This window comes from Bombus bifarius, unplaced genomic scaffold (assembly GCF_011952205.1).
Source record: "Bombus bifarius isolate JDL3187 unplaced genomic scaffold, Bbif_JDL3187 scf7180000007973, whole genome shotgun sequence".
NCBI classification, from domain to species: domain Eukaryota; kingdom Metazoa; phylum Arthropoda; class Insecta; order Hymenoptera; family Apidae; genus Bombus; species Bombus bifarius.
This window is the reverse complement of record NW_022884359.1, coordinates 4479393-4504888: the sequence shown is the minus strand read 5'-3', so window position 1 is coordinate 4504888 and position 25496 is coordinate 4479393. Positions and strand designations below refer to the sequence as shown.

General features: G+C 34.1%; 7 protein-coding genes across 10 annotated transcripts; 3 read left to right on the top strand and 4 right to left on the bottom strand.

Moving 5' to 3' along the window:
- Positions 1 to 8429: 8429 nt before the first annotated feature.
- On the bottom strand, positions 8430 to 11868 carry LOC117215287 (abl interactor 2). 3 transcript variants are annotated; one of them, XM_033461675.1, is made up of 5 exons: positions 11731 to 11868; positions 10567 to 11232; positions 10152 to 10481; positions 9818 to 10075; positions 8430 to 9744 (listed from the first exon to the last, which is right to left on the bottom strand). In XM_033461675.1, exons 2-5 carry the CDS (start codon positions 11180 to 11182, stop codon positions 9581 to 9583), a joined length of 1368 nt encoding a protein of 455 aa, XP_033317566.1. In that variant the 5' UTR covers positions 11183 to 11232; positions 11731 to 11868; the 3' UTR covers positions 8430 to 9580. The 3 variants fall into 3 exon arrangements, with proteins under 3 accessions (XP_033317566.1, XP_033317555.1, XP_033317561.1); XM_033461664.1 differs by having other exon boundaries at positions 11675 to 11812; XM_033461670.1 differs by having other exon boundaries at positions 10567 to 11205; positions 11675 to 11812.
- A 214-nt stretch (positions 11869 to 12082) lies between these two features.
- Positions 12083 to 14181, top strand: LOC117215304 (TELO2-interacting protein 2-like). Its single transcript, XM_033461683.1, has 5 exons — positions 12083 to 13020; positions 13098 to 13226; positions 13304 to 13465; positions 13538 to 13744; positions 13817 to 14181. Exons 1-5 carry the CDS (start codon positions 12484 to 12486, stop codon positions 14084 to 14086), a joined length of 1305 nt encoding a protein of 434 aa, XP_033317574.1. The 5' UTR covers positions 12083 to 12483; the 3' UTR covers positions 14087 to 14181.
- Positions 14182 to 14680: 499 nt separating this feature from the next.
- On the top strand, positions 14681 to 17685 carry LOC117215272 (probable cytochrome P450 304a1). 2 transcript variants are annotated; one of them, XM_033461661.1, is made up of 7 exons: positions 14681 to 14836; positions 14932 to 15183; positions 15272 to 15444; positions 15520 to 15789; positions 15873 to 16159; positions 16232 to 16488; positions 16559 to 17685. In XM_033461661.1, exons 1-7 carry the CDS (start codon positions 14749 to 14751, stop codon positions 16741 to 16743), a joined length of 1512 nt encoding a protein of 503 aa, XP_033317552.1. In that variant the 5' UTR covers positions 14681 to 14748; the 3' UTR covers positions 16744 to 17685. The 2 variants fall into 2 exon arrangements, with proteins under 2 accessions (XP_033317552.1, XP_033317554.1); XM_033461663.1 differs by lacking the exon at positions 14932 to 15183 and having other exon boundaries at positions 14691 to 14836.
- Positions 17686 to 17735: 50 nt separating this feature from the next.
- Positions 17736 to 19021, bottom strand: LOC117215333 (signal peptidase complex catalytic subunit SEC11A-like). The gene is made up of 4 exons (XM_033461701.1): positions 18859 to 19021; positions 18652 to 18761; positions 18176 to 18325; positions 17736 to 18089 (listed from the first exon to the last, which is right to left on the bottom strand). The coding sequence occupies exons 1-4, from the start codon at positions 18904 to 18906 to the stop codon at positions 17855 to 17857; spliced, it is 543 nt and encodes a 180-aa protein (XP_033317592.1). The 5' UTR covers positions 18907 to 19021; the 3' UTR covers positions 17736 to 17854.
- A 556-nt stretch (positions 19022 to 19577) lies between these two features.
- LOC117215343 lies at positions 19578 to 20839 on the bottom strand. The gene is made up of 3 exons (XM_033461711.1): positions 20448 to 20839; positions 20142 to 20356; positions 19578 to 20065 (listed from the first exon to the last, which is right to left on the bottom strand). The coding sequence occupies exons 1-3, from the start codon at positions 20750 to 20752 to the stop codon at positions 19602 to 19604; spliced, it is 984 nt and encodes a 327-aa protein (XP_033317602.1). The 5' UTR covers positions 20753 to 20839; the 3' UTR covers positions 19578 to 19601.
- Positions 20840 to 20947: 108 nt separating this feature from the next.
- On the top strand, positions 20948 to 22891 carry LOC117215314 (ELMO domain-containing protein 2). Its single transcript, XM_033461690.1, has 2 exons — positions 20948 to 21079; positions 21619 to 22891. Exons 1-2 carry the CDS (start codon positions 21033 to 21035, stop codon positions 22514 to 22516), a joined length of 945 nt encoding a protein of 314 aa, XP_033317581.1. The 5' UTR covers positions 20948 to 21032; the 3' UTR covers positions 22517 to 22891.
- Positions 22892 to 23282: 391 nt separating this feature from the next.
- LOC117215322 (thioredoxin domain-containing protein) lies at positions 23283 to 25077 on the bottom strand. The gene is made up of 6 exons (XM_033461695.1): positions 24851 to 25077; positions 24354 to 24542; positions 24129 to 24267; positions 23879 to 24040; positions 23639 to 23764; positions 23283 to 23547 (listed from the first exon to the last, which is right to left on the bottom strand). Exons 1-6 carry the CDS (start codon positions 24978 to 24980, stop codon positions 23409 to 23411), a joined length of 885 nt encoding a protein of 294 aa, XP_033317586.1. The 5' UTR covers positions 24981 to 25077; the 3' UTR covers positions 23283 to 23408.
- Between the last annotated feature and the right edge of the window lie 419 nt (positions 25078 to 25496).

Here is a 25496-nt window from a genome sequence, read left to right as displayed (position 1 = left end):
AGGTACTTTTTGCTTCATAAACGACGATCTATGAGACATTGAAGAACACACGAGGGAGCATAAAATTGAAAATAACGGATGGTTGATAAGAAAACCGGTTTAAATTTCTTTCCCTGAATTTTTGGTGGATCTTGATCTGTTCCGGTGGTCCAGGTCCGTGGAATATCTGTGGAATTGAAAAAGTTCGTAGCGACGCGACGTCCCGTGAGACCCTTAAGAGCCATCGTATCAACTTCTTATCGCGCGCGATTAATCTCGAAGAATGCCCTCCCCGTGGAATCTCGGCAACGATACCGTACGTTCAATCCTAACGCGTTATCACTTAGCCTGACAGACGATAGAAGCCTTCTCATCGATTCATATTAACGACTCATCTAACGAACTCGCAAAATGCCCCTACGTCTTAACATTAGAAACATGCGAAAGATGGTCTTTTTGTTGACTTGTTAACGAGATAGGAAAATTTGTTCTGCAAACCGCATTAAATCGAAATGATCGTGGAAGTAGGTAGTCAAATTAACCAAACAAATATATTTTTCGTTTCGACTAAGAGATTTTATCCGTGAATTTTAACGAAGTAACGCGAAGGATCTCGCACGTTCTGTTCCAATAGGAGGTGCTCGCGAGGAGACAGCCCTTTCGCCGATGATCACAAGCAGGACAGAAAAAGTCAACAATCGTAGCGTTTTAATCCAAAGAAACGAGCGAAAAAAGGAAGAAACCGAAGGAGAAAAGAGGGACGCGCTGTGCGGAAATTCAAGATCTCTCACGTAATCCTCGAAGGCGTACACCGTTTTCGGAAGCTGCACAAAAGGACAAGTCAGAAGCTGACTTCTCCTGCAAACGGGCCAACAAAAGGCAAAAACGAGAAAAACGAAGAGGAACGGTGGAAACAAACGGGGAAGGTAACGGGGGAGGGGGAGGAAAGGAAAAGGAAGGAAGTGGAACGAGCAGCGAGCCGTGGTAATTGGCCGAACAGTCGGTAAGTAATTTCAGGAACGTGACCAGGCAATGGAAAGGCGGTCGCCAGAATGGAAATCGATGCCAACGAGAACACCAGGTAGTTTACCATGGAAGCCTAATTTCCTGAAGACGATCCACGATTACTCTGCGCCACCGAGCATACCCCGCCATTCTTCCCGTCCCAAAAACGACCCAATGAATCCTGTGTCGCGCACCTGCGAACCTACCTCGGTGATTTTCATAAAAGATTCGAGGAGAAAATTGAAAGTTTAAAAAGCGAGTATGAGTGAATTCTTGTGGTTCATTATGAAAACGTAATTTTTTACCAACGATCCTTCGATGTTTTCGTTCAACGTCGTAATTGAAAAATTAAATAACGACATCGATGCAATGATCTTTTACTGTATCCTATGTCCTGGAAACTTTGTAATCCGACACGATAATCCGGAATTTTATTTCTACGAAGATGAACTCTTCGAATAAAAGTCGGGTACAATTTCACAGATTTATCCGTTCTGTCGAGAGACGACGATCACATGTATCACTGGACCCATTCTCCGGGAACAAAAAATCCGTTCGCTCGCGATAAATCGTCTCAAGGCGATTTCTGAAGTCTCTGCGAATTCGCGATAAATTTCTCCTCGAGTGACTTTGATCCGACGACATTTGCGTAATCCCGTTAAAAATGTGCCGTGCAGCGTACGAACGATACAAATAGGAGCCGGAGTCATTGATAAGCGTCTTCCTGACGTGCGACTGGCTGCTATCGATTCGCCAAGAAAATTCCAATTCAATTTTCACGAGCACTCATGCACGCTAAGAGAAGAATTCCAACAATCCTTGGCAATCGATCCTGCCTCTATGCGTTATTTTACCAATCTACCAACTAAGAAACTCAGAAATAAAACGAGCAACATGCGGACGTAAGATCTGAAATTTCAGCGACAAACCCAGCAAGCATCGCCATAAGAGAAACAAACGAATGAAAGAAAGGAATGGAAAAGCTATCACAGGTGGAAACGACAATCTATATTACGACTAAAACGACACCCGTATAGTTTTTGGTTTAGTCAAAAATAGCAGGATTCGATGGAAACGAGCTGTTTCCATGGAAGCTGAATTTCATCGATCTCTGCGATTCGCCGCAAAAAATTCGTCTTCAATTTTCGACAACGTTTGAGTGTGTCAAACGTTGGACTCCGCGTCTCTCGTCCGGAAGGTTTACGTCGTCATGCTGGCCAGAGCACAGAGACGAGAATACGGTACTTTGAGGTCAAAGAGAATCCCGCACAGGGGACGTTCAGGCGACGGATAAATGAACGCGATCGCTCGAACCACCGTGACCTGGCCAGTACACACCGCCGCTATTTCGAGAATTCCAATTTTGACACGGAAAACCGGACGCGGATTGTACGCGCGTTGATTGAACGAATGCCGCTTAGACAGCCGCGACGATGACAAACTTGCTCGCCTTTCCATCGCTCTTCTATTTCTACCAAATTCGTTTTCATGCAATATCTCGCGCTCTGCTGTGCAATTCACCAAGATTTCCCCAAAACCTGTTTTCTTAGGTAGCTACTACATCTTCCAGCTACTGAATACTACTGAAGGATTAAGCCGTAACCAGACAAAGATTCAATTAAAATGGATGAGTAAAACAGTGCTGTGAAAAAATTAGAAGGAAGCACAGAATTTTTTTGCGACACCTGTCACCAAGATGCAGTATACGTGTTCTACGTTCTAATGAATTTTTATCAAAATATTTCTCCACGAATGTAACGTTCCAACAAATACTTTCAAGAATATTGATAACAGAAAGTTGAACAATTTTGTTCGTACCCCTCGAAACAAATATCTGTGCAATAAACGAGAATCGAGCTCGTTTGTCAGACGAGTGGTTAGAATAACGGAACGTTTAAAGAACCGTCTCATGGGACTCGTAAGTTTTTGCGTCACTTCATCCCTATAAATCCAAACTTCTCAGAGACCAATGAACGAAAAGTATGATTTTACTGGGAGATCTGATCCATGTAAGTACTTCGATACGTTCCTCGTCGGTAAGATCCTTGAAATTACTCCCAAGAGTCATTAGAGTAGTTACCAGCTGGCAGTAAATCTCGATAGCAGGACGATCAACAATTTCTAAAATAACGCTGTCATTGGCCCATTATGTGTGCCACGACAGCAAATGCGTAAACGAAGCCTCGTAAAAGTTAGAGACGAGCGCTGTGAAAGTTTATCATTCATGGCATCTTTAATGCCTCGGGACGAACAGTTTATAATTTGATAAAGAAGCCAGCACTTACGCGGATAGAAGCAGCAAACAAACGTTGCGCTACGTAAAGGGACCTCTAAAAGCATCAACTTTTATCATAAGAAGTTAAAAATGCTGATCGAGAGATAAATCTATCCACGATCGAGAAACATAAGTAGTTTCCACGTCGTTCGCCATATACGATATAAACTAAAACGTGTTTTCGATCATCTATACCCAACGAACATTGCCAGACACTACCAGCAACAAATACCATCTAGGAGAGCAAAAGGCATTTTAATATGTCCTAACCAAAGACCCTACTGTGATGTTTAGACTGTAAATGTTTATACAAATTCAATATCGAATTATTAGTCAAGCGATATAGTGAACAACAATCATATTTGCGTGATACTTCGTTAAGCCACTACGTAACAACGACCATGTTTCGTCCTCAATCGTGTTGCGACATCTCCATAATTAATCGAGAAGAAAAGGCAACGTCAATGGTGCAGAAAGCTTGAGTCAATTCAAGGTTGATACACACGTTCTTTTTTGACTGTCTAATGAACATTCAGTGAAAAGACGGTATAGACCAGAGGATAGAAATCCTAGGCCGAATTGGTTCTGTATTCGGATTCCAAGGCTTATAGAGCTTTCAATCGATCTATTCCGAGACATCCCCTTTATGCGGATTCTGGGTAGTCTACAGATCCCAGATTAATGTCGTTGGGGCTGTACTGGACATACCACTAGAGCCAGTTAGATAGCGAATGGCAGTTGAGGAGGTGAAGCGTTAAGGGGTGCGGATTGTTATAGGACAGTGGCAGAAAGAGAATGGCAGCAAGCGTAGGTGAGAAACAGCAGTCTTTGTGTTTCGATCGCTTAAAAGATTAGGATAAAATGAAAGCGGCTCAAGTGTTCAGGACAGCTTAACGTTGCTACAAACGATACGATTTACTTATTTGTACCTGAGGATCGATCAACGCCCGAACACCTTTTTACGAGCGTCCTCTTGGAAAACGCTGTTTTTTCTCTGTAACAAATGTGTGACGCGTTGGATGAAAGAAAGCTGTGGAAAGTCTCGATGCTTGTGTGCGTTGCAATCGATATCCCATTAGGAAAAAAGGGCTGAAGTATTGCGTAAGCTTGTGCAAACGTGCTTCACAACTGGATTGCTTTTTTAAATTATTATTCAATTCAGTCGTAATAGTTTTATCCGATCTTTATTTCTTGGTGAATATTTCGCGCTATTAAACACCATCGCTACTTTAAATACACTTCGCAGCGGAAATTTAATTCAATCCCCGCAGACGCGACTGAGAACTAAAAAGTATCGTCTTGATACGAGTAACGCATCTAAAACTCTGGCCAACTTTACGTTTAAAGATCTAAGCCACTTTTGAAGCGTTATCCAGTTTTCAGTCAGGCTACATCATCTTACAATATCTTACATCCATCTTGACGATTTTATTTTCGATTTAGTTCGACGGAGGTGACACAAAGTTGAAATCGTCTTCGAGAGTGGTGAGATTCTCTTGGAACACGCCTCCCAAAGGTAATATCGCAATGAAATCTGGTTTAGCCTCTCAACCCTGCTCCAGAGGGGACTAGCGTGCCCCCGTGGTTTATCCCTGAACCCGTCGTAATTCCCCCTCAACCTCTCGTACACCACGATACACGTTGTGCGTAACGCAAATTCATGTCGTCGGGGTATTCTCTGTCAAATTAGGACGGACCATAATGCATACATTATGGAAAGCAACGTAACTCCCACTTGGATCATCTTGTCCTCTGACGATGTGCCCGGGTGAAATTGCATTGCACAACAAAATTGACTCTTCCTTCTTTATTCGAGCCTTGGACCTAGCCAACTAACTCATTGACTTTTAAACGTTGATTAAACTTTTATGCGACTAAACTCGGTACAAAATCACGAATATATATTTAGAATATGGGTTGTCGCGATTCGAGTAGATGAAGAATTTTTATTGTTGAATATTCCGATTTCTTTATCGCGACAAAAGGAAGAAGGAGAGTGGAAAGATAGATGCTTACGGCTGTGAAGGAAAGCAACGACGAAAGATTGTTTAAAATACATGAATATTAATGACTCGCGAACACCTCTGAATGTTTCCGGAGAAACGCAAGCAAGCCGGTCAAGGAATTTGTAACATTCATTGTGTTACAAATAAAAGAGCAAATGGAGAAGCAGTACAGCATTTAAAAAAATGTAGCTGAACTAATGGGCTGAAATTCTCGGCATTCCTCAAGGGAACAATACCGTAAGACTCAGGAACGCGTAAGAATATGTTAAGGATATCGTGTCATAAAGACTTTATAATTTTTTACGTTAACCAAAATATATTATAATATAAAGAATTTGAATTATAGAACTCAGGTCCATTTTTCTCGAAATTGTGTTATACGAAGTGTCTCTAGTGTACGTATCCTACACAATGGCATTAAAGAAACAGAGTAACATTAAAGAGACTACAGCGTTATATACTCGTACTAATTTCAAGCTACATTCTCTATGCACTGTAAATCTCGTTAGTCTTCAATTATGTTCAAAGTTTCGAGATATGAAACAGTCATTAGGAGAAGGAGCTAGCTAATCGCGTCTGCTCGATGATAGATACTATCTACTTCATAAATGAACTGTTTGCAGAAGATTGATGAATGATGCTTGAACCAAACGCTTACAATTCAGAAGTTTAATCGAATCCAACTTATCCTATAATTACATGTCGTCTCATTCTTCGTACCTGCCAACTCTTCCTATATGCACTTTTAATTAAAACGTAGTCTGCAGATCGCTATCTCTTTTCGTCGACTCCTTGAGCACAAAACTTTGAGAAACGTGACGACGACTATCCCCGCAGCTCGCATTCAGATTGCAACACAACATCCTGCAGTAATGTAACAGGGGAAACATCTGGGCACGCCAGCAAGTTAAACTAAGACTGATGACGGAGCCAGACAGGAACTTCAGTCGCCATAGCGGTGAACCACACGAATCCCGTTCAGCCTTTCAACATACCTATCCACGGGGATACCGGCTGGTGGCACACTTCCTCTTCAGAAACGGATCGACAAGTTGGAACTCGCCAGGCCAGAAGCCACGGCGAATATTAATCCCGTTTCCTTGGTCGACATCCTGGTCAGCTTTCTCCCCCGGTGTACTCCGTAGAAATTTCCGATCCCTTCGTCGACCTTCGGTGTTATTGCAGTCACGTTAGAAGGGAAGGTTACCAATAAAAAGGCGACATTTCACGCCCCGGGCACTGGATATAAAATCCACGACTTTTGTGGACTAAGGGAACGCGAATTTGACGATCTCCCTTTTCAACTATCTTGCGCCTTACCGCCACGATATTAAATCTTACGAGCTACTTGTCACGCTATAGCCTTGAGAATCGACACGTTATCTTTCTATTTGCTTCAAATCGAATGGAACGATGTGCAGCAAGCCTAAACTATATGCGTTAATCCACTTCGTTTAAATTGTATGTAATTTTATAGTTAAACTATATCCAGGCGCTATTAGTATAATTCTGTTCTTGAGATCAAATTAACAAGTGAGTCGCTACCGACTAACAAGATTCATTTCGCGGTAAAAACGAGAATGGAGGAGAATGAAGGAGTCTATTATTCGTTAATACAAAGGAAGTTCGTAGCGAACTCAAACAACGGTTGAGACAAAGGCATGGAGAATATTTTAAGATTCGACGTAAGAACGAACGGAATGACAGGTGAAGATAGAAAGGGATGTCGGTGTCGGGAAGATGGTCGCGGCTGGTCCGGAAGATGGTATTAATCAAATGAAGCGGTTTCTGTTACAAGCGAGGCGAAGATGGGTCTGAGCTGCCTGCCGGTACCCGGGGGATAATCAATCTGGAGAATTAGATCAGATAGCTGGTTGTACGTGAGCCAACTCCGTCTCCTTAGATTTATCCAGTCGCTAAGAAGCCTGATAAAGTACGCTGCGCTACCTCGATATCGAATAAATTCTGCGCTTTTGCTTATCAGATGGGCACAATCGTTCGCGGCTTTCAGCAAATTTATCAACTTACGCTTGACGCTTAGATAATCATGCTGTCAATACAATTTGACGGCTTTATGCTATTTTTTGTAGCATCAAATTGAAATGTTATTTTATCACTTATTAAATTTTCTTTCCAAGCGTATAAATCATTTCAGAAATATCGAGTAAAGTTATAGTTGTACGTTGTTTCTTCTCCTTAATTTACTTTAACGTAGATTCCAAAAGTTTCCTGAAATTGAAATTTCGAATCGACAATTTCTACGTGTTGAAAAGAGGAACGCCACAGAAGCATCTTGGCCGCAGTGTATTACGAGGATGAATAATAACAAAAAATAACGTTTCTTCTCTCCCTTTAGTACAGTCTTATTTTCACACGACCTCTTTTAAGCGTGATATACGAGGATAGCTTGGTGCGCCGCTTTCAAAGCTGCGCCCTGTTTTCATCCTACTACTACGTACGCAGGGAAAATGGAAAAATTCACGAAAATACTAGATATACAAAACATGTTCATCTAAAACCGTACCTTTCTCCCATTTTCTCTCTACTAGTTGGAGAACGAATCTTTTGCTGTAAGAATTTACGTACGTTACTCTACAAAACTGGATTCCGTGGGTGTCATTACCGTGTTACAAGAGGAAACATTTGTGGCGAGGAACTGCTCGCAACTTTGTGCTTCTTGTACGTATGTGAGTGAGAAAGTTTCCACGGTTTAAACTTAGCAAATAATTTAAGTGAACATTGAGACCGACTGCAGAAAAAATTCACCGTGGAAGGAATGCTTTCGTTATCCGTTTGAAACGGTTCCGTGCGTAACATTTACATTATAAGAAGCTATTTTCAACTATCCTAATAGGAAATTAAAGAAGGAGTAATAGGAAATTTGTCAAAGGAAATAAACATCCTAGATTTGTGATCTGAATCGTTCCAAGTTCCTCTCGCTCAATTTATAGTATATGATACTATAATTAGTTGATATAATAGACATTCGCGAACTCGTGTTTTACTAATCATGATGTAACGTGGAATTACAAGCTAGTAAGATAAATTGTCCACTAATTGAACTAAAGCAACAGCAAAATGGATTATGGTTATGGATAAAGACAACGTGGAATTAGGAAGAACTTGTGAAGAAACCTTAACTGTTGGATGAATATCATTCGAAATTTTATATTACAATTCTTTTATTTGATTCTAAATACAATTATATTCGTACATTTCATTATGCTTCCCTATTGACAAATAAAACCTTTCATTAAAATTTCTATTAAAATTAAAAATTCAATTTTCTATCCACTAGCTCTTTATTTGTTTGAAAATCCTATTCTAATTCTCCTGTACTAATTCTGTGATAATCCTCCAAAGTATGTAATCCTCACGAAAACGAGACCTTTATTGTCGATACATACAAGCTTTTTAGCTTATATAAAAGGATAATTTTTTAATGAGGGAGAAATGCGGCAAAAATGACCGCAGAATTACTTGGCCAATTAAAAGATACTTATATTTGTGGTAATAGTGCGCTAACAAATAGCAGCATACAAAATATGAATATCACACAGCTATGTAGGATACTACTTGGTTAAATGAAATCACTACATCTTAAACAAATTGCATACATTAATTGACTCTATAATGCATATGCTACGACTTGGTATATTCTTTAAAACATTCAAACAAGGATTACTTTCGTCGACTTCATTTTATGAGAACTAAAATCCTGAGGTCAATATACCATTAACTATTAAAATAAACTTATCAAGCAATTTATATTATGATGTTATATTTAGTATAAGGCGCAAAGATTCTCGTTACACGACGTCAGGACGTTTGGTATTTTGATTACTTATTAACCTACTACTAACATCGTATTAGTTACACCTTAGATACATAAATACAATTAACAGCTAATTGATTATATAGTAGCATAGTAACTACATGCCTTTATGCATATATGTATATAAATATGATCTATTGAAGTCGAGATAAAATAACATCCACTGGAGGAAATACTATTTACCAAAAAATACACTTTCTTATGTTGATATAAAGATTGGTTAGTTTGATTTTTAGAAAATTCGCATGATATTTGAGATTCGTGGAAGAATCTATAATTTACACATTTACCATATTCCACCTCATATTTTGTTACGTCGTTCTATGTCTTTGTATCGATCGTGTTAGTATAGCCTTATTATTATTAATACTAAATAAGATATTAAAATCAGAGAATCTGTCTCTTAAATTTGCAGTCTTTTGTGAATAACCACCAATATTCACAATTTTGATATATCTAAATGCAATATTGGACAAATTATTAAACGCAAGGTTCTACGTAATTTCCGGGGAACAAACCCGTTATACCATCCATGACCCCCTCCCACCACCCATCATCATTCTTTTTTAGTACATAAATTACAGAGCTTTCCTGGAAGCTCAACTCATCCTCCTTGTCGGCATAATAATCATAAATTGCAACAACTAAAATGGTAATATTTGATTACATCTTAATGCTACTTAAATATTCTATGGTCTAAAAAGTATCACAACATACCTTTTTCGATATAATTCTTTGGCACCCAACCAGGGAGATCTTCCTCATCCGGTACAATAGGCATAATAGCACCACTAGATTGTGTAGGTCTACCAAATTGCGGATGTTCTTCTTGTTCTGGTGGTGGTGGTGGTGGTAATGGTGGGCTACTTGCACCACTACTTCGACTAACTTGATGACTCAATCTTTCTGACAAAGTGTGATAACTGGTAAAATCTAACGTATTACCAGTTATGCCAACTAAGGGCGAAGGTGGCGCTAGAAATGGAAACGGATAATTATATAATTCCATAGTTTATTAGTTAAATCTAAGTCCTATCAAATAAGAACTTACGAGGCATACTATTGTGTTGTTCCTGGGCATACCCTGCTGTTACGCTAGGTGGAGCTGGTGGTGGTGTTTGCGGATGACTTTGCAATGGATGAACTGTTCCCACTTGAGGTGGCGAAGTATGTTGGGTTGTAGTATTTGTATGTGTATTATGATTGGTATTGTGTACTGCATGAGATGTGGTATGTGCATGTAAAGGTAAAGTACTATAACCAGGACCACGTTCTCTTCTTGGATGACCTAGTGGATAATTAGGAGCATAGTGACTAGGAACTTGAGGTGGAGCAACTGCAGGTGGTGTTCTGTATTCTCGGGACCCTTTGCTCAATGTTCCTAGAGGTAAAATAGGAAATTCATATTAAATAATCCAATGTCACTTTAAAGTAGATATATGTGTATATATAATTTTTATATTTACCAGTTCTTACTGTCTGAGGAGGGGTAGGTGGCTTAGTGGTAGGAGCTGGTCCTACCATAGCAGCACCTAAACCAGAACCAGTGGAAGCTGCACCTAAACTTTGAACACTGCCCTGACTTCCACCACGTTGCTTACTTCTTGGAGTACCACTACTACGTACTCCATGTCCAATATCATCCAAGATTGTGTAATCAATACTCTTTCTTACATATTTAATTGGTTTTTCAGGATTTGCTGGTGCAATAATTTTGTACTGGCGTACCGTAATTTTATTAGCTGTTAATACTCCAATTTCTCTTCTAGCTACTTTCTCTTTGTGTATCATAACCGTTTGAGCAATATGGTTCATTTGGCTTTCCATCTCAGCAAGCTGAGATGTTTGTAAATCCAATAATTGTAAAAAATTATAAGCAAGGGTATTTATTTGATAGGCTACACTAGCCAATGACTGAGTAGTAAAATTTTTGGTTTCTTCTAAAGCTATTCTCTTGTTTTCAGCTTGAAAATAATTTGCTTCACAATAATCAGCAACCCGTTCAAGATTGATATGATTATCAGCCAGGTTGTTTCTTCCCTCAGGAATTTCCTGACCGAGAAATGCTGCTAGCTCTGCCATAACCTCAGAGTCACTGCCTACCCCTGATGATACACAATAAGAACCGGATCCTTAAGAGAACCAGAGTAATTGTATTTAAGAAGATTTGTACATTTTATTTTATGTTTGATGTAGATGACATTCTCGAGTACATCGTGAAATTATTATATACTTTAAATGATATTATATGCAATAATCGAAGTAAGAAAGTAAAACAAAAAGTTATGAGTCAAGAAATTCGTTCAACTTTGAAGAATGAGGTTATGTAACTTTCATGAGAAATTCGCGAAAGATTTCCCGAATAACGAGAATAATATTTTAAGTGTGTTTTTGATAATTTTATGTTGTTCAGACGAAAAAATAAGGAATTATTAACTATGTAATAATTGTTTGAAGGGCGGTGTCCCGTATGTAGGATGCAAAATGGAGGTGGAACTTAAATCTAAAGATTAATCATGGAAAATGAAACGGCGATACAACAAATGATTTGAAAAAAATAGAAAATGAACTAACGGTACTCAGCCATGTCGTAACTACCAGCTATTACACCTTCTTTAATTCATAATTACCAAGAATCTCAGAAACTGATAAAAAATAAATAACGATTTACGTTACGCGACACGACACTCAGTATGAGCAAGTGATGCACCGAAACACTAGTAACGGCGTACACTGAGATTTCCATGTAGTTAGCACGAATGTTCTTGATTTTGGTTAAAGTTGGAGCACGAATACGATCGCGGTATACTCGTATAGTAACTGACTAGCAAAGACATATTAAACGATAAGATTGAAGAAGGAAGATTGTACAAAAGAGAAAGGAAACTATCTTTTGACGGTAAAGTGTTAAAAGAAGGGGAAAATGACAGATTCTTCGAGACCTCGTGTGGTTCGTATCGATTACACTTTCGAGGCATCGAACAATATTACAAAATACAGTAATTATATCGTAAATTTACAAAGGTAGGCCAGTAGAAGAAACATTCGTTGCGATTGAAATACTAGATATTAATATTGTAAAATACGAATAAAGATTTTTGTCAAATTATTGTATATCTAAGTATGGTCGATAAAAAGTGATATACTCCCTTTTGATTGAGTGTTCAGATCATTCGAAGCCAAATTCGTAAAAGAGTCAACAATTATTTCGTTGATTAAAAGTATGAAACAAGGAATTCGGCTGAAGTACTATCATTCACAGTAATTCGAAAAATGATACTTTCTGTGTGTACTTGCGGAACTAATAAATCGTTGCGAAGAAGTTGATTCGCAACATAGCAATCATTATCTCTTGTCGAACTCCTTAACGTATAATACTTAAAATGAATAGTCTTTTAAAAGAATTGGAAGCTTTAAAAATTAAGGGCGAATTTTATGAGGAAGACTTATGGGCAAAATACAATAATCTTATACAAGTGAGTTATGTTCCTGAAAGAATCGACGGTACTAGTCGACCATGCGAAGAAAAAGACTTCAAAGGGTATAGACAAATTATAGATAGAAATTTGCAAGATATCAGATCTATGCTTCAGCATGTCATTTACTGTCGTCATGAAGGGCACATGCAAATAAAATTAGATTCATCGATAGTAAAAACTTTTACAATCAATTTGTTACTACTCATTGGAGAACAACATGAACAAAATGTTTGGAACACAACAGAATCTGTGTCCATCTCCAAAGACTTGACTAGCAAAATCTTGGAGTTATATAGATATCAAAACATCTCACAACTTTTAACGGAACAAGATAACTTTACTACAGTATTATTAACGCTAAGGCCTAAGTTACTGAAAGATACTTGGAAAGCTTATCCAGCAGCTGTAGCAAGTTACAAATGGATTTTATATCAAATTGAGGTTCGTGAACCAAATTAAAGAAACAATGATCAAGTAATTACATGTTAAAATTTATAATCTATATTTATCTTTTTTAGAAACCAACTTTATATAATCATATTAGTGACGTGCTTCCAACAGCTTTAATAATTATTGATGATTATGTGCCAGAAAACATTGTACTAGGTCTTGAATGTTTATATCAAATTATTCAACATACTCACTTGGTAAAAATTTATATTATATAATTTCAAATATAATGTTGTTCACCAATATAGGTTACTAATTTTGTTTGGATATTTAGAAAAAAGGATTCATTGACACCGGATATGCCAAAGTAATTTTTCATGCTTTAGAATGCTTAAGTCATCAAAGAGAAGCCAAATATGTAATTTTGATATATAAATGCTTAACAATTTTATTAGCTACCATTGAACATTGGGATAATACATTAAATGTATTTGAAGTAAGTTTAAAAAATTAGTATTTATATGTATTAATTTAAGTATAAATCTTGTAATGTTGTATATTATTACAGTGGACAAAGAGGGATGATATTTTAGCTGTTCTACTAGATAATATGGAATTTGAACAAAATGTGGAATTAAGATGTGTATATATGTTAAGTTTACCTCAACTGTTGACTAATATTGGTTGTGCCAAGTGGTGTGAAAGATTAACAAGAATACTTACCGAGTATTGTGAACATCATACAGATCTAAAAACATTAAAAGCAACATTGGAGGTAAATACCTTCATTATATATTTTACTTTTATTATATGTTACCTTTATTACATATTAAATATAATTTTTTAGACTGCAAAAACTTTCCTCTTGATGTTTCATCTTCGAGTGGCAGCTCACTGTGTACCTCTGTATACTGCTTTTTTAAAACTGCATTTTGATTTAACGAAAACTCCAGTATTTGACAAGGAAATAATGCAGAACTTGGATGACTGTATTTGTTTATTATATAAATTATCCCCAAATGTAGGTTGTGCAGTAATGAATGACGATCGAATGCGTTCAGTGATAAAAAATAGTTTGCAAGTAGTGTGCTTAGGTGATACTAAGTATTTTCAGTGAATGAACTATATAAATCTGTTTTAGAACCTAAAAATAAATATATTATTTAAGAAAAGAAAAGATTATTTTTTGTAGAGAAAGAGTTTTGTAGAATATAGTATGATAAAATATAATAAACAATATGTACTTAGATGTTTTATGTTGTGATCTAATAAATTCGAAAAATGTATGATACTTTATATTGTAAAATAGAGATTTTTATTAGAAATTTTATTTTTAACTACTCTTATACCTCATATTTAAAACATTATTAGATTACATAAATAAGATGGATATTTAATCACAAAATTGGTACCTAAGTAAACTTTGTAATTTTTAACACTTTTGATGCTTACATAATTCCCATTGATATTTGCTTACATATATAATCAGTATTACGTTTATCTTATGTCTAATCTTTATATCAATACTATTTCTAAAAACGAAAAATGAGTGAAAAACAATTTTCCTTTCAAGTTATTTACTTTAAGTTATTTTGCATCTTTTGTTATGAAGAAACTAAAATTTTCGACTTCGTACCAAGAGATAAGATATGTATGCAGATTCATCTGAATATGCATAAACAATATATATATATATATGCACGTATGTTATTAGGGAGATATTAAATAGGGGAAGAAATAATTATCGATGATCATTCTGTATTCAGAACTGAAGAAAGAATGTCACCATTTCTTGTTATAATACTAGTTTTATTAGTAGGATATGAAATCTACAAAAGTATAAGTACACTTCCAAATACACCACCATGTAAGTTTTACAGGATTAAAATAATTCCGTGCGTCGTATTTAAATTATCTGCATTCGTTCTCCTTTATTACAATTTAAATATTTTACCATAATAGGCATTCCGCGATTGCCAATAGTAGGATCTTATTGGTATTTATTATGGTATAATTACAAATATCCTTTTAAAGCTGTGACGTATTATGCAAATAAGTTGAAATCCAAAGTCTTGACATGCCACTTTGGTGGTATTGTGACTGTAGTTGCGAATGATTATAACAGTATTAAAGAAGTACTAACGAAAGATGATTTTGACGGAAGAGCGGGCAATATAGACGTTCTCTTAGCAAGATCCTTTGGAGAATCATTAGGTATTTTCTCATGAAAAAAATTTGATACGTTTATGAAAGAGGAATACCAAAAATAATGCTTCATATTTGTAATTGCATGAAATTCCAGGTATCTTTTTCGTCGAAGGTTTATTTTGGCAAGAACAAAGAAGATTTGTTCTTCGACATATGAGAGATTTTGGATTTGGTAGAAGACAAGAAAAATTTGAAACGATCGCAATGGAAGAAATTGCAATTCTTATTGACATGCTGAAAGAAGGTCCCATTAACGACAAAGAAAAGGTACTTCAGGACACGATGAGAAATATTTTAAAATTAAAAATTGATTACTAATTGACGTTTCAATGAATTTATTAGACAATCTTAAAAAGTGGTTCCGCGCGATTTCCGGATATTCTGTATCCATATGTTGCGAATACTATATGGTATATAATGTTTGGCGAAAAATTCGATCGTTCAGAATATCATAAACTGAGATATTTTTGTGAATCTGCTATAATGTTTCAAAGAGCACTTGACACTACTGGAGGAGCTCTTTCTCAATTTTGGTTCTTAAAGTATTTTGGAAATATGTTTGGATATAAAAATATAATGCTAGGAACTTATCGTATGGTAGATTTCATTAAGGTACATATCAATTTTACGTTTATACTTATAAATTATATTATTTTAATATACTAAATAACTATAAAATATCATGATTATTACAGGAACATTTAGACAAGAGAAAATACTCAGATAATGAGGACGATAAAGGTTTAATAGACCGATATTTAAAGGTTTTAAACGGAAACGCTAAAGGAAAATCATTCTCCGAGAAACAACTTATTATGATTCTTGTGGATATCATGTTTCCAGCTTCATCTGCGGTGCCAAGTGCTCTTCTACACACAATCAAGCTTATAATGCATCATCCAGAAGTAATAAAAAATATAAGAGAGGAAATAGATAAAGTGGTTGGAACTGGAAGACTCATTACGTGGCAAGACAGGAAGAAGTATACATTATTCGTACTGCAATTATTATGTGGCAGAAAATATTTCACTAAAAAATCTTAAAAATGTTTTAGTTTACCATATATCGAAGCAACAATACGGGAATCGCTCAGATACGAAACACTGACACCATTCAGCGTATTACATAAAGCGATAAAGAGAACCACTCTTTCTGGTTTTGATGTTGCCAAGGATACAATAGTAATTACCAATTTAGACGGACTAAATACAGACGTAGATTTATGGGGTGATCCCCATAATTTTAGGCCTGAAAGATTTCTTACAGAAGATGGTAAACTGCGTAAAGATCTCACATTTCCTTTTGGATTTGGTAAGTAAAGCATTTTTGGCATATTTTAACGACATTACCAGTAATAACGTTTTATCTCTTTTTGTATTAGGGCGTCGTGTGTGTGTGGGTGAAACTTTTACGAGATATAATATGTTCGGGATAATCGCTGTATTAATGCAAAACTTTAACTTCTCGTTTATAGAGGATGAACCAAATAGTCTCAAAGATAAAATGCCAGGTTTAATTGTTAGTCCAAAAGAAATGTGGATTCGAGTGGAACCACGTTATACCTGATTGATATATAATACATTTCATATTCTTTTACAATCTAAATACCTATTTCTCTATAATTTTTTATTCAAATATTGTTATTAACACATAACACACTAACATATATTTAACCTTACTGAAACAATTTTTATCCTAATTTGAAATGATAAAAGCTACGAAACTGTAAGGATTAAAAATAGAAAGTCGTATATAATTTGTGTACTATAAATTTATTTCATAATCTGAGATAGTCAGAGACAAAAGTTACATTGTATTGAATAAACGTAATTAATATACAAAGATTTTCATAAGAGTTGACTACAAACAAGTTTCATTGATGATTGATTATACTATGTTAAGCGATCTACAAAACTGTCAATATTTTTAAAATAATCAGTGCCCATAAAATAAAAACTTTATATACATATATTGCAACTTTGAAGAAGGTAGAGAAGATATGCTTAATCTTATGAGCTGTAAAAATTAAGAGCTTACTTAAATATATACATTTTAATGTTTATTTTCCCAAATTTTTTATTCTTTCTTTTATCTTTTATACAGAATATTTATTGATTTTATGATCTCCCAATATCGAAAATAAGCGTAAATTAATTACACTTCCTACCTGTTCAGTGATATAATAATTTTTACATTATAATTAGAAAATACTGTAAATGCGATTACAAATATAAAATATTGAAACTCTTGATATTTGTATAATATATTATATTGTTAACGAAAATTTTTGTAAATAATTTATGAAACGAGTTAATGAATGTTTGAAAAACAACATTAGTATTAATTGAAAATAAAAACGTTTGTACATTTAATTTTGCCAATAATGGCAGAACATTATTTTTTAATACAGTACAAAAGTACTGTTGTTTTACACATATACCTTAATATTTTCTTATTACTATTGTAAATATACATACAATTCTGCAAAACTATTATATTATTAACCTCTTGCATAACAAAAGGTTCTTCAAGTGGTACGAAATCAACAAGACATAAAATCACATTGTACATAGCTTCACATGTGTATTTGAGTTATGAATTAGGATTTAAATTTACAATGCACTTTTTTTGTAAATGTTCAGATAGTCTATTTCATAACTTCCCATATGAAATACCTTTATTCTCTGTGTACCAAAACATATAATCCCAAAACTGATAATACTGCATATTTAAATTTGGGATATTCATTCATACATATTGTAACCATTCCTACATATGGCAAAAAACCCCTTGCTCTGCCAACAACGTCTTTATGTGTCAGCCATAATTGACCAGCTGCATATAAACCTCTATCGTCAACAGAATTATTATCACCCTTTGTTAGAAATTTAACAGTATTATTTTGATCGCCCCTAAAATACATAAATTATTTTTTTTAATAATTCGATGTATACCTACCCTTTATTCTTGTTGTCGTTAATATTTAAAAGATACTTACTTCTCATGTAGTTTAAGTACTCTGTGTACAATTGGAATATCTCTACCCTCAACTTTAAAAACAACAATTTCTCCTACCCTGACTGGTTCATCTTGGTAATTGGTTAAAAATAACAAATCTCCCCTATGGAAAGCTGGTTCCATACTACCACTATAATATTAAAATTTCCATGCATAAAAAATCATGTTTTAAAATACTGAAACGCTAAATTAAATCTATAAATTATGCAAAAAGTATAAAATTTAATGTTTCTCTATTATTAATATTATCACACAACTTATGATTCTTAAATAATACGAAATGTATAATTACTCCAATACGTAATGATCCATTGAACAAAACATTGTTAATAATATATAAGAAATCGACAGTGTGTACAAAATTTAATAGAAAATCAATAACATTACAATTTAAAACTAGAACTATTCGCGCGAAAGATGCGTCAAATGTAACTATTAGGTTAAGTATTCAAATACCTGAGAACGACCACGATCGGACTTTCACTACCTGTTACAACCATCAAGCCTTTCCATATCATCAGAGCAGATGTAACGATCATACCAAAACTTAACATCTGATACAGGAACTGTAAAAGGAATCGAAAACAGTGATAAAGCCTATTTATCGACCATATGTGCTCACTCTAAGAATCTACGGTAATTCGAACGAAGAAATTCGTTTACCTGCCGTTTATTCATTCGCCGCACATCGTCGAATATAGATTGCAACATTGTCACAACTATTTTTTATAAAAATTACGAGAACCAAGTTAAACAAAACAATTTCAACTTTACTCTGCTTGAACACAACCGGCAACAACCAGTAAACGTATCGTTCAACGTACCACGTCACGTAAACAATGAATAAGGAACGTTGGAACAATTGGAACGGTCCAAATGGTATAGTCCACATCCGTTAGTGAACGAAGGAACGCGCGCGGTAACACTTTTGAATAACGTACTTCAGATATTTTTCACAATAAACGATATACTTTTACGTATTAGTTCTCAAATATTGTTTTAAACAAACCAATTTGCATCAAAGTTGTTGTACAATTGTAGTCTTGCAAAATTATATAGTATGTATCGGTAATTCTTCAAAACTTTTGCAATCACTTTCCCATATCCGTAGCCCCTAGAGAAGCGTAGACATTTTGCCTTAATTTGAATGCAACTGCATTATCAAAATTTCTCATGATGAATGGAAATATCCTTCACGGAGTAACAACATGAAATAATGTAAAGGTATGTATATTTTTTTACGATAGATTATTTATTTATTCAAAATGGCGTCTAAAATTAAAATTTAAGATTTATGTAAATTGTAATTCTGTTTCTAATATGTGAGAAGTAATACGAATATGTGTATATCAAATGTATCCCGAAAACGTTGAATTAAAAGTATTATTATAAGTATGGGAAGAGATTTATCCATAAAGTTTATCTATTTTTGTTGGATCGTCGGATTTGAATCGAGCAACGAATATTTCTGGTGCCATATTGACTTCCGCGTCTATCTTTTGCAATGTGTGACGATTGAGCATATTATTCTCATTGAAAGTATTGAGTTTCTGGACATTTGCAGCAAAATCGGTTCTTCTGATCGAATCACCATGGTTTTCTTCATCGAGATACCATTGTGATACCATTTCTTTCAGCGGTTGCAAATGATTCACATTTTTTTGAACTTTCTCTAATTCCTCGTTACAGAGTCGTTCCACTTCCATCAATTTCTGCTTATACGCGTTTGCTATCATTTTCCATCGGGCATTATAACGCTTTTCCGCCTGAATAAATGAGTATTCGTCTTGATATTTAGCCAAACGTTTCTCATATTCGAGTATTGTCAATTCTCTGAACGCATCCTCTGATGAGATATCTAAAACATCCCCTTTACCATAAATTAATGAATCCGTTATTAAAACATTATTCAAATATTTTACATCTCGTTTCCTAAGAAAAATTACCCAGATTGTTAGATAATGGCGATTCGGCAGCATAGGCTGCTGCAGCTGCACGTGCGGCTGCAGTTGCTTCTTCCAAAGCCAATGCATCATCCTTTTCACGTAAAAATTGCAATTCCCCTTTTTCTTTTTTCCAAAGTTCTATTTCCTTCCTTAATTCTTCCTTTAAGTTCCTCATTACTTCACTGAGCGACTCTATTCGCTCCCGAAGAATGTAGCTGTTAGTTACGAAAATTATTCAATATAACGTGTGATATTTTTTTTTTTTTTTTATTTAATTGACAAAGGTTTTTTTAACATAGTGTGTACTTTAAATCTTTATCATCTTGGCCATCTTCTACTGACTGCGCGCCCTCTAAAATCACCGAGTCTTCTGGCTGTTCAAGAACAGCTGAGAGCTTTTCTAATGAATCATCATTCTCATTCTCAGAAACACGATCATAATTTGGCAACATGCTTCCTAGATCCAATGTTAAATCGACGTCCGCTTGATCCTTTATCCTTTGCTCCTCATTGGATAATTCTATGCATTGATTGTCAACATTTTGAATGCTGTCGGTATTACTTGAGCTATCTGTTGAAATTTCTGTCGAAGACTCATGCTCGTTTTCCATTTATGATATTTTCTTAAAATTACTGATTTGACAAACTTTCTAATCAATGATGGATTATTTAAAACTCTGGTTGACTGAAGTTATTTCACTTTACATACGTCATTTTTTCTATATGACATTGTTTTTTCATTATGTCTAAGTTACTATAAAAAACTTGATTCCATATATGTTTATAAATATCGTACATTTGTAAGGGTAGATATTCAAGGTGATATAGTAATTTTATACCAATTGCCTTATAAGGAAGATAAAAATATTTAAAGTCACTTCACGATTGTCTATGATGCTTCGTTCTAAAAGAAAATCTCCTAACTCTATACAACGTGGGTATGTGTGTTATATTGAATTTTTGATACAGGATGACTGTACCGGTAGTGAGTAGTGAGTGACCTCTTCTGCTATCGGTACTATGTTGATTTAATAGGTTATTATTGATTTCTCTTTACTCAAGTTAAATATTTAAGAAATCTCAATGATTTTTCTGTAATAGCAGCATAGAAGTCGAAAGTTTGTTAATTATAAACAAACTGAACAGATTAGTTTATTTTTCATGTACCAAAATTAAACTTTCTGTCATACATGTATATTAAATACATTATTGCACAGGTTATGTGCATTGATTTTAATTGTAATGGTGAAAACAGGAAAACGTATTTATCGAAATACGTTTCAAAGTGTTAATTTCCAAGTCTCATTATTTTAAATTAGTGACAAAACCTGTATATGTCGAGATACGATGACAGGATGAGGTTAATTAGCACTTGAATATAAAAAAATTTTGTACTTGAATTTTTCCTGTATCAAGATTCTTAATTATCAGAAAACATGTTTATATACTTCTGGTCATTGGTGTGCTGGTATTTCAGACCCATTGTAAAATGGTTATTAAGGCACACAACACGAATGTGTGAACTTCAAAGAATTTGTTATGGAGAATTACCTGGAGCACCGAGAACATTAGCTGTAGAAGAATCTCTTAAGTTATCTAGGAATGCTAATATTAAAACTCTTATAGTCTACTTGAATGATCTCGCTGATCAGCGTGCAATCACAAAACAGACAAAGCAAAAAATTTTGAAGGAAGCTATTATAACCATATTGGTGACTAAGAAAGTAAATCCAACAGCTCACCCTGACTTTGCCAAGTCATTTGGTAAATGTATAGAACTAATTTGGGGTTATAGACAACTTTGTGTGGAATGTGAAGAGCTTAGAAAAACACCATATGATGCTGACAATTCTGAGCATGAGTTCCAACTATTAAAATTATGGAATTTGTTGATGCCTTATGAGCCTTTAGATGCTAGAGTTACCAAACAGTGGCAACACATCGGCTTTCAGGGTGATGATCCAAAAACAGATTTCCGTGGAATGGGCATTTTGGGATTAGAAAATCTAGTTTATTTTGCTCAAGAGTATCCCAGTGCTGCAACACACGTGTTATCACATTCTACACATCCACGTTATGGTTATGCTTTTGCCATAGTGGGCATAAATTTAACAAGCATGGCTCTAAGATTATTAAGGGATGGAAGTGCCAAGACTCATATTTATAATTCTTCAAAGGGTTTTCCAACAATTCGCGCATTTCATCAACTTTACTGTTATCTTTTTTATGAATTTGATGGATTTTGGATTGATTCAAAGCCAAGCAATATGATGGAATTTTCATCCATACAAGAAAAGTTTGAGAATAGTATCAGAATGGCATTAACTGATTCATCTACTGTCTTTAGGATAAATATATCAATTGATAATGTTTAAAATAGATGCAATATTTTATATTGATAAGTCTAAAACTATCACAGAGAGTGAACATTTTCTCATTACAATGCACAAAGCTACTAGTAGCACGGAGTATCTTGTGAGTGAATAGAACATCATTATTGCAAATTATGAAGAATATAAAATATAAAGCAAAACATAAATATTCTGAAATCATTAAGTTACAGAAAAATACAAAGAATCTTGATGCATTTGATATTATATTTTTACTTTATTTTTCTACTAGTAATAAAGGAAGTATATGTCTTACCTAACGAATGTGAAGGAGTTCACATATAAATTCATTTAAAATCATTTATTTATCATAAATAAGTTAAAGTACAACGTTTACCCAAATAAATATATTACTTTCAATCTGTTTTTATTTAATTTTTTAAATAGGTATATGTAAATATAAAATTTTATTATAATTTTGTTATATGGATTCAGATGACTTTCTTGGGGAAATGCATATCATTTTTAGTAGATGCCATCATGTGTGTAACAGCAATAATTTTTATTCAAAAGTATTTATTGTAAAACATAGAAAACATTTGTGTGAAAAAAAGATTAGACTTGCAGTGATTATTATACATATTTTATACGAAATAAAAAATGCAATTGTTAGAAATAAAATATATATATATATATATATATATGTTTTTGTATCTCTTTAGAATATTCATATTACGGGAACTGATCAAATATATATATAATTACGAAAATAAAAAATTATGCGAGTTGTTAAAAGTATAAAAATAAGAGATTCACTGTAATTAAAAACTTTAATCATCTTATCTATGTATATACATATATTGTGATTTGTATAAAATCATGATCAATAATAACTTGATACAGTACCCATAATATATGTCTTTGATACACGAAATGGCTAGTCCCTTTTTTGTGCCATTTCAGTTGTGCGTCTGAATTTAAAAGCTATGGAAATTATAATAAATACGCCGATCGCTATGCTACTGATCCATGGATTTTCATGTAAGAAATTCGCAATTGTTTCTCCAAGATCATCGCTGAAACGGGAACATATTTATATCATAATTGTATTACACTAATATCTGTGTACAAAAATTTGAATCTACTAATAAATGTGTTCAAACTTACAGTCGTCGTTGTGGTACTGGGACAGTCTCAGCATGTGCATTTTTGTAATATTCTTTTGCAAATGATGTAAAAGAATTAACGTCGTATTTTGGAATCTGATAACGATACATTTTACCATGTCTAAAGCTACAAGTACAAAATAAATTATGTTAAATATTAAAACATCAAATTGTATCATTAATTCTGTTTATCATTATAGCATCTTATGGCGTGCTTACTATTTATCTCTTATGTACTTACAATATAAATTCTGGAGTTTTATAAACATTAAATCTTCTTGCCGTGGATGCTCCAGTTGTGTATTTGTTGATACGTGCTACATTAACCCTTCGTTTTAGTTTTGCACCTACAGCCTCCCACCTTGGAATCAGTCTACTACATTCCACACAGTCTGTACTGCCACTGTTTTTATAAAAGAATTGTACTTTAAATATCTGCCAAATAAGAAATATGCATACATACAAAACATTATGGGGAACCTAAGACTTACAACATAACAAACCAATCCCCGGTTGTAGCTCCACTACTTGCTTGTGTTAGATGTTCAAATGTATCATCAGTTAATTCCTTCACTGTAGGTTCCTTGTTTTCACTGAACATAGTTAAAATTTCTTCAGCATTCAGAGGTCCTAAAAAAGGTGATTAAATGGGAATTAATAGGTTAATAAAAGCATTTTTTATTAAGATATATTGTTTTTAATATTAATGACTATACCATCATATAATAAAGGCACACCATGCCTAAAGAACACAAGTGCTGGTTCTTTATCGTCACTATAGACACGAAGCAATTGACTGTCAATAGCTTCCACAACCCCAGTAGATAAAGAATTTAGATCTTGTATTAAATGAATCATTTCATTCTTATAGTTATCACACGTTGTGCATTGACGCTGTTTGCTTGCTGTAAATATTATCCGTACTTGAGCATTTTACATATAAGAACTGCTAGTTAAATGAATTATAATTTTTAGCATGAAAGAGTCAATATATAGGAAAAAGAAATTTAAAAAAAGATAGAAGTTCAGTCAATAGGTTATGCCAAGATTTCTTTAAAGGAATGAATTTTATCAAATTTCTCACTAAAAATATTATTTTTATTACGATTAGATATTATTTATATTATAAATAAACTTAATATCAATTATCATGAAAAACGTTCTTTCATTCTGATAAATGAAAAAATACGTGTAAACATTAATCAAAACTTACTAAAAAGTACGACTACATATTTCTCAGTTTTTATAAGATTTATAAGCTCTTCATCACTCACTGTTTCGAGATTGGCAGAGCGAACGCCAACGAAACTACATATCAATATGAAAAATATTATTTGTAACATTTCGTATTGAATTAGATCAACAATATTGGCTGGAATATTTTTACCGACAATCTGTTACGCCAAAGAGGTTAACATGTTCTACTTCTTATTTCATTCTACTCTGGAGGAATTGTTTGAAATCTCAGAAATTGTAATTTATTTTCTATTTCTGCCAACGGGTTAAGATCAAGTAGATTATGCTGTCACTCATAACTTTTCTCAAGATTTATAAAATCTTTATAATAAATAATTTTTCATAATACTACATATTAGTGTTTAATGTACATGATGTATAAAAGCAGGGAAAGAATTACGAAATAATAATATTTCACCTTATTTCATTGCATATAAAGGTGGTTAAGATAAAAGTTCAAATTTAATGTGTACAAATGTATCCATGTTCTTTTCAAATCTTTGCTAAAAGATTTTCAGAACAAGTAGCATTATTTTTTTGTACTTTATTTTTCGAACGTTTCTTAATTTGAATTTGAAGCTCACATTGCTTGCTTTTCATATCCTTAAAAATGTATACATATG

Excerpts from the sequence above, each read along its gene's own strand:
- LOC117215287 (XM_033461664.1), bottom strand. Across the intron at positions 10,076-10,151 it reads ACAACACAATAGTATGCCTC|CGCCACCTTCGCCCTTAGTT; the intron begins GTAAGTTCTTAT and ends TTCCATTTCTAG. Across the intron at positions 9,745-9,817 it reads AAAGAATTATATCGAAAAAG|TTGTTGCAATTTATGATTAT; the intron begins GTATGTTGTGAT and ends TTACCATTTTAG.
- LOC117215304 (XM_033461683.1), top strand. The coding sequence starts at position 12,484 with ATGAATAGTCTTTTAAAAGAATTGGAAGCTTTAAAAATTAAGGGCGAA. Across the intron at positions 13,227-13,303 it reads TTATTCAACATACTCACTTG|AAAAAAGGATTCATTGACAC; the intron begins GTAAAAATTTAT and ends TTGGATATTTAG. Across the intron at positions 13,745-13,816 it reads CATTAAAAGCAACATTGGAG|ACTGCAAAAACTTTCCTCTT; the intron begins GTAAATACCTTC and ends ATAATTTTTTAG.
- LOC117215272 (XM_033461661.1), top strand. The coding sequence starts at position 14,749 with ATGTCACCATTTCTTGTTATAATACTAGTTTTATTAGTAGGATATGAA. Across the intron at positions 15,445-15,519 it reads CCATTAACGACAAAGAAAAG|ACAATCTTAAAAAGTGGTTC; the intron begins GTACTTCAGGAC and ends TGAATTTATTAG. Across the intron at positions 16,160-16,231 it reads ACGTGGCAAGACAGGAAGAA|TTTACCATATATCGAAGCAA; the intron begins GTATACATTATT and ends AAAATGTTTTAG.
- LOC117215333 (XM_033461701.1), bottom strand. The coding sequence starts at position 18,906 with ATGTTGCAATCTATATTCGACGATGTGCGGCGAATGAATAAACGGCAG. Across the intron at positions 18,762-18,858 it reads GGCGAATGAATAAACGGCAG|TTCCTGTATCAGATGTTAAG; the intron begins GTAAACGAATTT and ends TTCCTTTTACAG. Across the intron at positions 18,326-18,651 it reads CCGATCGTGGTCGTTCTCAG|TGGTAGTATGGAACCAGCTT; the intron begins GTATTTGAATAC and ends TTAATATTATAG.
- LOC117215343 (XM_033461711.1), bottom strand. The coding sequence starts at position 20,752 with ATGGAAAACGAGCATGAGTCTTCGACAGAAATTTCAACAGATAGCTCA. Across the intron at positions 20,357-20,447 it reads CAAGATGATAAAGATTTAAA|CTACATTCTTCGGGAGCGAA; the intron begins GTACACACTATG and ends CGTAACTAACAG. Across the intron at positions 20,066-20,141 it reads GCCATTATCTAACAATCTGG|GGGATGTTTTAGATATCTCA; the intron begins GTAATTTTTCTT and ends TTTATGGTAAAG.
- LOC117215314 (XM_033461690.1), top strand. The coding sequence starts at position 21,033 with ATGATGCTTCGTTCTAAAAGAAAATCTCCTAACTCTATACAACGTGG. Across the intron at positions 21,080-21,618 it reads CCTAACTCTATACAACGTGG|ACCCATTGTAAAATGGTTAT; the intron begins GTATGTGTGTTA and ends CTGGTATTTCAG.
- LOC117215322 (XM_033461695.1), bottom strand. The coding sequence starts at position 24,980 with ATGTTACAAATAATATTTTTCATATTGATATGTAGTTTCGTTGGCGTT. Across the intron at positions 24,041-24,128 it reads GGGGATTGGTTTGTTATGTT|TGGCAGTACAGACTGTGTGG; the intron begins GTAAGTCTTAGG and ends TTATAAAAACAG. Across the intron at positions 23,548-23,638 it reads CCAGTACCACAACGACGACT|CGATGATCTTGGAGAAACAA; the intron begins GTAAGTTTGAAC and ends TTCCCGTTTCAG.